This window comes from Amblyraja radiata, chromosome 10, assembly GCF_010909765.2.
Source record: "Amblyraja radiata isolate CabotCenter1 chromosome 10, sAmbRad1.1.pri, whole genome shotgun sequence".
NCBI classification, from domain to species: domain Eukaryota; kingdom Metazoa; phylum Chordata; class Chondrichthyes; order Rajiformes; family Rajidae; genus Amblyraja; species Amblyraja radiata.
This window is the reverse complement of record NC_045965.1, coordinates 2116029-2128400: the sequence shown is the minus strand read 5'-3', so window position 1 is coordinate 2128400 and position 12372 is coordinate 2116029. Positions and strand designations below refer to the sequence as shown.

Here is a 12372-nt window from a genome sequence, read left to right as displayed (position 1 = left end):
CTGGGATGTAGGGTGTAAGTTGCAGCAGGAGTTAAAACTGGCATGTAACAAAGGTAATGCCACTGTGGTGATGGGGGATTTCAATATGCAGGTAGACTGGGAAAATCAGGTTGGTTCAGGACCCCAAGACAGACAGTTTGTAGAATGCCTCCGAGATGGATACTTAGAGCAGCTTCTAATGGAGCCGACCAGAGAAAAGGCAATTCTGGATTTAGTGTTGTCCAATGAACCAGATGTGATAAGAGAACGCGAGGTAAAGGAACCGCTTGGAGGTAGTGATCAGATTATATGATTAGTTTTAATCTGCAATTTGAGAAGGAGAAGGTTAAATCGGATATGTCAGTGATGCAGTTGAACAAAGGGGACTATGAAGGCATGAGAGGGGAGCTGGCCAAGGTAGACTGGAAAGGGATCCTAGCAGGAATGACGGTGGAACAGCAATGGCAGGAATTTCGGGGCATAATCCGGAAGACGCAGGATCATTTCATTCCAAAAAGGAAGAAAGATTCTTAGGGGAGTAGGAGGCAACCGTGGCTGACAAGAGAAGTTAGGGATAGAATAAAACTAAAAGAAAAGATGTATAACATAGCAAAGAGTAGCCGGAAGCCAGAGGATTAGGAAACTTTCATAGGACAACAGAAGGAAACTATACGGGCTGAAAAGATGAAGTACGAGGGGAAGTTGGCCAGGAATATAAAGAAGGACAGTAAAAGCTTCTTTAGATATGTTAAAGGAAAAAGAATAGCAAAGTCAAATGTGGGTTCCTTGAAGGCAGACACGGGTGAAATTATTATGGGGAACAAGGAAATGGCAGAAGAGTTGAATAGGTACTTTGGATCAGTCTTCACTAAGGAAGACACAAACAATATCCCAGAAGTACTGGAGGACAGAGGATCTAAGGGGGTAGAGAAACTGAAAGAAATTTTCATTAGGCGAGAAATAGTATTGGGTAGGCTAATGGGACTGAAGGATGATAAATCCCCTGGGCCTGATGGTCTGCATCCCAGGGTCCTCATGGAGGTGGCTCTAGAAATAGTGGACGCATTGGTGATCATTTTCCAATATTTAATAGATTCAGGATCAGTTCCTGTGGATTGGAGGATAGCTAATGTTATCCCACTTTTCAAGAAAGGAGGGAGAGAGAAAACGGGGAATTACAGACCAGTGGTGGGAAAGATGCTGGAGTCAATTATTAAAGAGGTAATAATGGGGCATTTGGATAGCAGTAAAAGGATTAGTCCAAGTCAACATGGATTTATGAAAGGGAAATCATGCTTGACTAATCTTCTGGAATTGTTTGAGGATGTGACAAGTAAAATGGATGAAGGGATGCCAGTGGATGTAGTGTATCTAGACTTACAGAAAGCCTTTGATATGCTCCCGCACTGGAGACTGGTGACTAAAATTAGAGTACATGGTATTGGGGGTAGGGTGTTGACGTGGATAGAAAATTGGTTGGCAGACAGGAAGCAAAGAGTAGGAGTGAACGGGTCCTTTTCAGAATGGCAGGCAGTGGCAAGTGGAGTGCCGCAAGGCTCGGTGTTGGGGCCACAACTGTTTACCATATATATTAATGATTTGGAAGAGGGAATTAGGAGCAACACTAGCAAGTTTGCGGATGACACAAAGCTGGGTGGCAGTGTGAACTGTGAAGAGGATGTTAGGAGGTTGCAGGGTGACCTGGACAGGTTGATTGAGTGGGCAGATGCGTGGCAGATGCAGTATAATATAGATAAATATGAGGTTATCCACTTTGGTGGCAAAAACAAGGGGGCAGATTATTATCTCAATGGGGTTAGGTTAGGTAAGGGGGAGGTGCAGCGAGACCTGGGTGTCCTTGTACACCAGTCACTAAAAGTTGGCGTGCAGGTACAGCAGGCAGTGAAGAAAGCTAATGGAATGTTGGCCTTCCTAACAAGAGGATTTCAGTATAGGAGTAGAGAGGTTCTTCTGCAGTTGTATAGGGCTCTGGTGAGACCACGTCTGGAGTATTGCGTACACACAGTTTTGGTCTCCTAATTTGAGGAAGGACATCCTTGTGATTGAGGCAGCGCAGCGTAGGTTCACGAGATTGATCCCTGGGATGGCGGGACTGTCATATGAGGAAAGATTGAAAAGACTAGGCTTGTATTCACTGGAGTTTAGAAGAATGAGGAGGGATCTTATAGAAACATATAAAATTATAAAAGGACTGGACAAGTTAGATGCAGGAAAAATGTTCCCAATGTTCAGAACCAGGGGCCACAGTCTTAGAATAAAGGGGAGGTCATTTAAGACTGAGGTGAGAAAAAACTTTTTTACCCAGAGAGTTGTGAATTTTGGAATTCCCTGCCACAGAGGGCAGTGGAGGCCAAATCACTGGATGGATTTAAGAGAGAGTTAGATAGAGCTCTAGGGGCTAGTGAAATCAAGGGATATGGGGAGAAGGCAGGCACGGGTTATTGATTGGGGACGATCAGCCATGATCACAATGAATGGCGGTGCTGGCTCGAAGGGCCGAATGGCCTCCTCCTGCACCTGTTTTCTATGTTTCTATATTTGACTACATTAGAATGCTGAATTCCTGATAAGATTTCTCCGTGGATTGTCACCTTGTCGTGGTGGAGAAGCTTGTGTGGACCTGAGATCCTGAGAGTGATGCCATCTGGAGCTATGTTCCTGGTAGGGCCACCCATGGCAGTAAGGTCGAGGGGGAGGTCCCTGACAAAGAGCAATCCAACCAAGACCTGAACAGTGGAACAGGCGGAGGACGATGGCTGACCTTAGTGGAGCGTCACAATGGCTGGGAAGGCGGATGAAGGCTGCAGCAGAAAAGGTCGTCTTGGACTCCATGCCACTGGATCCTGAGCCAGACCTGTCAAGGACCGTCTGTGCACCAGTCTCCCCACGTTAAATAATGTCACGCACAGGCGTCCTCCTTATAGGGAATAGCACCCTGGAGATACCCAAGGTCAGCCATGACCGAAGGGGGGCTAAGAACAAGAAGATAAGATGTATACTTAACAATGCATCTTAAAAATACAGCAATCTGCAGAAAAAGTCAACATATTGTTTCAACCTCGCAACCTTTCCCAGCAAGGATAATCTAAAGACTGTGCAAAATTTATTGTAATATCTACTATGCTTGATCATTGTTTAATTGACTGAAAGTATTACAATGCGAAAGTAATAAAGGATAACAGTAATCTAGAAGGGTTGCTTATTTTCCCTGCAGTGGGTTTAACTGCCAATGGGATATGGCGCAATGGATAGTTAATGAATGAATGATATCTTTATTTCGAACGATTAAAAAAAAAGAAGAAAAGAAAAGATGAAAATGAATAAATAAAAAGAAAATTATATATATACATATATATATACATAAATACATACACACATACATACATATACATGTACATATATACATACACACATACACATATACATAACATATATGTACATACATAAATTAAAAAATCAAAAGCCAATTTCAACATAATACACATTAGACTCGTTCGAAAAGGGATAGGAAGAAGCCTATGCTTGTCAAGTCCTACCCCCATTCTTCACCATTAACAAATGCAAAATTCAACAAATTCAAAATTCAATAGTTAAACTATGCAATGAAGTTTAAAGATTTTTCTTTTCCTAATTAAACATCTAGGACAGAATCAGTGGATGGAATTATATCGTCAGGTTGTTCTGCCAATCGGAATGGTGAAAAAGACTGGGAGAATGACTCAACAACGTCTTCGGTTGCTTCTGCAACGGAGTATACAGGTAGAATTCTTGGTAATATTTTTGCAGCCTTTTACTTTCACTTGCTCAACAATCATGTGAATTTTCAGAGAATTGTAGAGAGTGAACATCACAGAATAGGATGCTTGACCTAACTTATATCGAAGAGTAGAAATCCAGCCAAATCTGGTCATAAATCCCACTGTACAATTAGACGAACAAAGGACATTGCCATCCTCACAAGATGGTGCAGCCCAACACTGGTTGAACCTTTGCGAATGTATCATTCTCCCTTGTCTTGAACCAGAAGTGCAAAGTGGAACACCATCTCTGCCATCTTCTCAGGTCCCCTCCATCCCATTTCCCAGTCTTCAAACATATTAATGCACTTCATTGTAATACCAAGAAGCAACTGACTGCACTGAATACAGAAATTATCATCCCTGATAACATGCTGGCTTTGAGACTTGTGACCCAGAACCAGATACATATGTAGCTGAAGATAGGCACAAAAAGCAGGAGTAACTCAGCGGGACGGGGAGCATCTCTGGAGAGAAGGAATGGGTGATGTTTCGGGTGGAGACCCTTCTTCAGACCTGAAACATCATCCATTCCTTCTCCCCAGAGATGCTGCCTGTCCCGCTGAGTTACTCCAGCTTTTTGTGTCTATCTTCGGTTTAAACCAGCATCTGCAGTTCCTTCCTATACATATGTAACTGACCTGTTTCAGTATAGTTGTGTATCTACAGGACAGTGTGCAATGTTATCCACATTCGTTCTGTCCACAAAAGGGCATATTCAGTCTGGCCAGTTCCCACCCCATCGATCTGTTCCTCTTATCAGCAGAGTGACATATGATGTGGCTGACAGTCCAGTCAAGCTGAGTTTAACAGTCACCGAAGCTCCAATATAGTTTGATATCTTTTAGGATCATTTAAGTCCAATCATGAAGATCTTGGTCCAAATATATATTATATATCATATATATAATCAGTCTGAATTCTATGAAAGAGGGAAGAGTAATGAGGGACTCCCATTAAAATTAAGACAGATTGGACCTAATTAGCCACATGTTCTGTTATTTCTCCAGCCTTCAGTTATGACAGATGTAGGGATGTGCTTTCATGATTGAACATTGTTAATTTCCATATATTTGCCATGCGATTACCATCTTTTTTATTCAAATATCCTAAGCATTTGCTCTTTACATTCAACTAACATTGTCAAAATCCCCTTGCTTATACTGGGGTGGTTGAAAGGTGTGAGCGAGAGGAATGGTTAACATTGATCAGAAGGACTGACTGGAATGGTACTTTTTTCCAATCAATATGTGGCCATTAGACAATTAAAAACAGACAGAATTATTTCCTTTAATCCTCGTATTAAGTTCACCAATTTCCATAACATAAGGAGACATTTGAGTTTGTTCTCTTGGTGTATGAATTTGTTTATTTATGTTTGCAGGACCAAAATTATACAAAGAACCCAGTGCAAAATCTAACAAACACATAATTCAGAATGCAATTTCGCACTGCTGTTTAGCTGGAAGAGTCAATGAAAGTCAGAAGTACAAAATACTTGCGGTAAGATTGGAATTTCCAATTTCACATCTGAAATGCCAAAGCTGGATTATATTCTTATATCCCCCATACTACTGGGTACATTAACATTGTGATTAACTTAATTCAGAATTAAAGGATGTTTTTTTAGGAAGGAGATGAGGAGGAATTTATTTTGTCACGGGTGATGAATCTATGGAGTTCTTTGCCACAGAAGGCTGTGGAGGCAAAGTCAGGGCATAAACAGATAGATTCTTCATTAGTACAGTTGTCAGGGGTTATGGGGAGAAGGCAGGAGAATGGGGTTCAGAGGGAGAGATAGATCAGCCATGATTGCATGGCGGAGTAGACATGATGGGCTGAATGGCCTCATTCTACTCCTTATGAACTTACCGGGCTAACATTTCAGAGACTAAATGTTTATTTTAATTAAATTAAATTTTGAAATGTAAAGTTAAAAGTAGTATTGGTGATGATGGCCATTGTATCAGGCTCTTGAACAAACCTTGTGCGCTAAAGATGTATTTATGACCTTCCAATCTAATTTGTTGTGGCATTTGCACGTTTTATTTTTTCTCTGCACTTTCCCTATAGCTGTAATAATATATTCTGTACCCTGTTTATTTTCTCATTTGCATTCCCTATTGTACTAGTGTGGTATAATCTGCCTGGATGGCACAGAAAACAGGTTTTCCACTGTAAATTTAGCAATAATATACCAATACTAATAATATTAAATACATGATTATCCTAAACAAAAACCTTCTGCTTCCCTAATTTCCACTCTGTAACAGACTTGTACCAAACTTTCAACCTGACTCATAACTGTCTTTGAAATGGCCTCTCGGAAGCCCATCAGTTGAAGTGTAATTCGGGACTGGCTGTGCTGGGATTGCTATTGGCATCCACATTTCCCAGCTGAACTAAAGTAGTGCATCAAATTCAACTTGAATCTTGCATAATCATGAAAAAGCTCTGTGGTTTTACTGAGGAACACTATAGCATGAAAAATACAAAGATTGGCTAAAGTTTACTTTTTCTTAGAATTTATCTTTTCAGCTTTGCTCAATCTGTTTTTACACACAGGCTTCCTTATGAATTGAAAATCATCAAAATATACCACCGATGCCATTTTAGTTAGGGCATGTATTTAGTTTAGTGTGAGGACAGCACCCATTTAGCGCAATGACATCGCTGTGTGACTGTAGACTGTGACTCTAAAAGTCAATCAATATATTTGTAATATATTCATTAAAGCTTTCAGTAATTTATGACCATTTATTTTGTATTTTTAGGAAATGGAAAATTCTGAAGCCAATAACTTTTTGATCCTTTTCCGCGATGCCGGTTGCCAATTCCGTTCACTCTACACCTACAATACTGAAAACGAAGAAATCATTAAGTTGACAGGAATAGGACCTAAAAACATTGGATGGCAAATGATTGAGGCACTCTACAAATACAACTCTGATCGCAAGCAATTCAGCCGCGTTCCTGTCAAATCATTGTCTGCCTGTGTGGACGCGATTATCATCCATGGCCATCTGTGGCAGCATAAAAGACCCAGCACTCCCAAATTGCTCACGCCAAGATCATAGTGAGGACAACCATCACAAAAATAGTAATGGCATTAAGCAATTGCACTTCATCGTAACTGCCTGAGGACAAGGGATTTTCTAGTGGCCCAGAGCATTCCTTATGTTTGTAAATTTAATCTGTCCAGTACAAACAATGGAAACTGGACACCAAACTTCACTTTCAATATGCACAACTGGAATGTATAGGTTAAGGGTCTTAGAAGGACATCATTGTTACAATTAGAAGTAAAATGATTCATTGGGAAACTTTTTTTTGCTTTATCATGCTTGCAGTTTACTATTTGACAATTTGTAACATCACTGCCATAACTTGTCCTTTGGTACACTGGAGAATCATTAATCTGAATGATACCTATTTAAACTAGTAATACTTCTTTTGCTGTGTTACATTTGTTAATGTTGTTACAACTGTCATACAATTTGGCTCATGTTTTAAAGGGGAGGTCTTTGATATCCTTCAGCCTTTAATGTTTGTTGTTCTTCAGTATTAGCCATGTCAGCATAAAGGGGCTGATGTCTGCAGATTAGTGCAAAGGTGCTATGTCGCATTGATTTACTTAAATACAAAGCTATTGGCCTGATACAATTTTTCCAGAATATATATTTGAAGCAGGTTTTATAACAGTATTACAAGTTAACCCAAAAAACGTAGGTCTACAGTGTTAGAAGTACAGCATCATTGACGTGACAAGATTGAACATTTTCTTCTGTTGCATGCAACAAAGCCATGTGAACTCACATTAACTCCATTGACTTCAGTGGAACCTAATTTCAGTAGTGGAGTATTACATGCAGACTCTACTACATGAAGATATGGGGTAAATTTTCATTCCTATGCTTCAAAGCTATAGCAAGAATCTGTAAAACTGCAGCGTAAAGTAGCTATTGCAGTGCTTCTGCTGCAGATGTGCACTACAGTACACGGGAATGGTGTTTGCTTGCTGCTTCTGCTGTTTTACTTGGTTTTAACAAATACATGGTTTCCTGTATATACAGAAGGGATGGTGATAGTTATTGTACTGTGAGTAATGGATAGAAGTAGAGGCTAAAATCTAAGACCAGACCAGTCATAATGATGCTAGACAGTGGGACAAGGTAAGATGACTGGAAAAGAAATAGTGGAAATGGTAAAGGAAGTAGAGTTTTTAATTGTTTCAATTCATGGTTAGACAAGTAGTTAGACAAATGATCCTATATGTCTTTATTGTATGGTATAAAACTAACCACAAGAGAAACATCATTCACATTCCCATCTCTTGAGGATGCATTCCATTTGTGAATCACATGCATTAAGTTTTGCATTGAGATTAATGTCAGTAATTTATTGTGTACCACATATGTGGAAGGTCTCGCATTGCGGTGACAAGTCGTGTGCCATTCCAAAGTCAAAAACAAAATGCTGGAAATAATCAGCAGATCAGGCTGCGGTTGTGGGAAGAAGAAACAGAGGCAATGTTTCAGCTTGAAGACTCTTCGCCAGAAAAATCATGGGTCATCAACCTGAAACATTGACTCTTTTCTTCCACACACACAAGCTGCCTGCGCTTGTGAGTATTTCCACTGTTTTCTGTTTATATTTTAGATTATTTATTTTAGATTTCTTGCATCTGCAGTTTTCTTGATGCTTACGTGCCATTCCAAATTGCTGTTATTGTACCATGGTGAACGGATGACTCCAGAATATTGTGGACTATTAATTTATAACCATGTGTATGCTCCCCATCATTGCCGAAAAATGCTACTTCTATCAGGTTTTTTTTGTCTGGTGAGTGGATAGCACACAACTCTTCTCACACCCATGCCACCAGCCAAAGAAAATTTTCACTGCATTTTCTTCAGCCAATATCATTTTCACTTTACCACCTACATTCCCCACTGACTGTTTGTTCGTGTCCATCAAGTACACTTGTTATCGTGAAGCTGCTTTCTCAACATACTGTCTCGGTGTTCCCAAAACTGAACCCATTGTACGTAATTTGACATTTAATGCTGTTCTTAGTAATCAGTTATTGAGGCTTTCAGATTTTTGGTTTGTTTTGTTGCGATATCAATCTGCAGAATTCTCAGTATTTTCCACTCCGTTGGGCTTTTCTTTCTGTATCTCGGTCCATCCTGATGATGATCTTTTAAATTTCTCATGCTGTTTTTTACAGCTGAGATGCGTTTCAGATCTTGGTTTATTTCATATTGTCCCCCCCCCCCCCCATACCTCTTATCATTCCTTTCAACTGACATGTGGTTGTTCTATTTTCCTTCTTCCTTTAATCGCCTTGTTATGATGTACACCCTCCCCCTTACGCTAACTATATCTCTCCCTGTCCGTCTGTTCTCTGCCCATAATGCAGGCACTCTTTGCCTAATTTACTTACATTTCTGTGTTCATCGTCTCGCTCTCTTTCACTCTGTTTGTATTTAGAAATTGACTAAGAAGTACAAGTGACGGTATCTTGGCTGAAGTGATTTTAAAATATTCCCATTGTAGATCTTCTGTTGATTTTATGTGCCTTTAATCTTTTAAAGTTTTCGAATCGCTTGAAGAAGTTATGATTTGCTCACTCTTGCCTGAAAACTCACTTCTTACTGCTATAGCATTTGCCATGGTCAACTATATCTGTGTCATATAAGGTTTGTTGAGATTATCTGCTCACTCACATGTATCAGTATTGCTGCTTATAATGATGGGAAATTTATTCCAATGTTTAATTCTTGAAAAGCTTAATATCTTTTTGGTCTTTCATTGGACCAGCCGGAAACTATAGGAATCTTATTCTGACGGGTACACATTTTCATACATTAGTTTTGTTTTGTTTGTTTTATTTGGCTTGCTTGGATTTGATATTTAAGCACTCGATTTCAATCTCCTGCCTTCCGATCAGATTTTTGACTTTTCTGCCAATTACTTGAGCAAATCCTTTTTTGTTGCACTGTCTGCATGTACATGGAATTATTTTAGGATTAATACTAAAGTGAAAGTGCTGTAATTGTACAAGTATAATAAAATTCTAGACTGAACTCCATGGTGGAGCTCACCATTTGGTCAGTTCAATTGTTGAAATAGTTTGTTTTACATTTTTAAGTTCTCAATGCCAGAAGTTCCTAGCAATTCAATTGCTTATTGCTGTTTTTGTTTATTTTACATTGCCTATCCTTCTCTTTCCCAAATGCCCATTATCCTGCAGTTATCCATTTTGACAACCACATCAGTAAAATCAACCATCTCCAAAATAATATCATTATGTCCATTAACCAAGAAGTGAACATTAAAAGTTTGAATTAAATGCTCTAATACCTAAAGTATAATTTTTTGAATGAAAATAAAAAAAGCCCACTTAGCGAGATAAGTTGGGAGCCTAGATGATAGCTTTTAGTAACAAATAATGTTTCTAAAAATATGTTTTTTACTTGGAAGCCACATCCGCAGAATGAGGTGATTGGAGAGTGTGTGAATTTTTAAATTTGTGAATAGAGCTACATTTTGTAATGCTGTGATTACAATTGCATAGAAAGTTCAGCTGTGCTTTGCTGTTGGCATTTCCAACTCATTGCAGTCTTCCATTGCCAGCATCTTTGTAGTTGTTTAGTCTCAGTTTTAATCTGTCACGCACACAAAGTAACTTCAGGTTCTCGAAGGTTATTTACCAACTGCCTATCTTTGCTTGAAACCAGGAGTAGATAGACTGGGTGGACAGGTGTGCAAGCAACAATTTTAGCTGCTATCCTGTACAACCTATTTTTTAAATCTATAGTTTAGAAATACAGCATGAAAACAGGCCCTTCGGCCCACCGAGTCCGCACCAACCAGATTACCCATTCACTAGTTCTATCCTACAAACTAGAGACTATTTGCAGAAACGAATTAACCTACAAACCTGCACATCTTTGGAATGTGGGAGGAAACTGGAGCACCTGGAGAAAACCTATGCGGTCACAGGGAGAATGTACAAATTCCATACAGACAGCACCAGTAGTCAGGTTCAAACCACTGTGCTGCCCATAAATACACTGACAATATTGAACTTTTCAGAAATTCATTTTACCTTTTAAATAATAAATGCATTGGTTTCCTAGAGGTTGTTTCTCAAGGACAACAAGGAAGGGAATAATAATGTAAAGTTCTTACATCTGGCATCCAAGGAAAATTTGAAGCCATGTGTGGCATCGCTTTTTAATACATATTTGTTTTTAAGAGTCATACTATTAAAGGATATGAATAAAGACTAGTTTCAGAACTGATCACAAAAGGAAAGTTGTGTTGAGCTGCATTATTCCATCTCTGAAAGGCAGGAACATGGTCTCCAAACCTATCACTTCCTACATTTAATAACCTAGACAATATTTGTCTGTCCATGTGTAGTTATCAAGCTCGAAATACGTTGGGTTCATGACTATCTCTAAATCTCTTCCTTGATCATTTTAATGATTTTCTGTGGAGATTTCCTGGGAACTTTTAGAAAGGGACATAAGGTTGAAGGGGCAATTTTCACACCAGTGTAACTTGTAAACGATCTACAGAATGGTACATTTTCCCAGAATATAGGTTACGGCATCATCTGGGTTGTCATTTGGTGCCTCACATGTTAGAACTCTTGACCAAGTTTTTTCCAGTTATGATCTGAGCCGCAAGTCTTCCCAGTCTGCAGATACTGGTTTAAAAAAAGATACAAACTGCTGGAGTAACTCAGCAAGTCAGGCAGCATCTCAGATACTCTTGCACTTTATCTTTGTCATTTTTCCCCAGGCTGAACTGTGGAACGATGCTGGATATTTTATAAGAATTTTTTTTTTTTAAATTAACCTATTTCCTCCCCACCAAAAAAAAAGGAGTGATTCATACATGTGGTTTGACACATTTTACAATAACTGACAATTTATTTGCTTACAATTGCTTTAATCTTTCACTTATTCCATTTGTTTGTCTGCAAACATTATGGTTTCAGCTGGCACATTCTGATTTTACTCTGACCTTAAACCCTAACTTTGGAAAGGTCGCAGTGGTTTGAGGACAAAACAAAGATACACGTCTTGCTTCATGTTCATTCCTTATCTCCTACATTAATTTAAATCATGTATAAACAAGTTATACAGCGTGGAAACAGGCCCAGCAGAGCAACTTGCCCACTCCGACCAACATGTCGCATCTACACTAGTCTCACCTTGTCAGCATTTGGCACATATCCCTCTAAACCTGTCCTATCCATGTACCCATCTAAATGTTTCTTAAATGTTGCGATAGTACCTGCCTCAACTACCTCCTCCGGCAGCTCGCTCCATACACCCAACACCATTTGTATAACAAATAATTACCCATCAGGTTCCTATTAAATCTTTCATCCCTCACCTTAAACTTATAGCCTCTAGTTCTCGATTCCCCTACGCTGGGTAAGAGACTCTGTGCATTTACCCAATCTATTCATCTGTCGATTTTGTATACTTCTATAAGATCACCCCTCATCCTCCTGTGCTCTAAGGAATAGAGTCCTAGCCTGCACAACATCTCC

General features: G+C 39.3%; 1 protein-coding gene across 3 annotated transcripts in view; it reads left to right on the top strand.

Moving 5' to 3' along the window:
- camsap2 (calmodulin regulated spectrin associated protein family member 2) overlaps nucleotides 1-9823 on the top strand; it is a 129002-nt gene extending 119179 nt beyond the window's left edge. For all 3 annotated transcript variants that reach the window (XM_033027883.1, XM_033027885.1, XM_033027884.1), the window contains 3 exons: nucleotides 3644-3759; nucleotides 5182-5300; nucleotides 6572-9823. In XM_033027883.1, coding sequence (XP_032883774.1) covers nucleotides 3644-3759; nucleotides 5182-5300; nucleotides 6572-6874 — 538 coding nt within the window. In that variant the 3' untranslated portion in view covers nucleotides 6875-9823. The remainder of the gene's footprint in view (nucleotides 1-3643; nucleotides 3760-5181; nucleotides 5301-6571) is intronic.
- Nucleotides 9824-12372: the final 2549 nt, after the last annotated feature.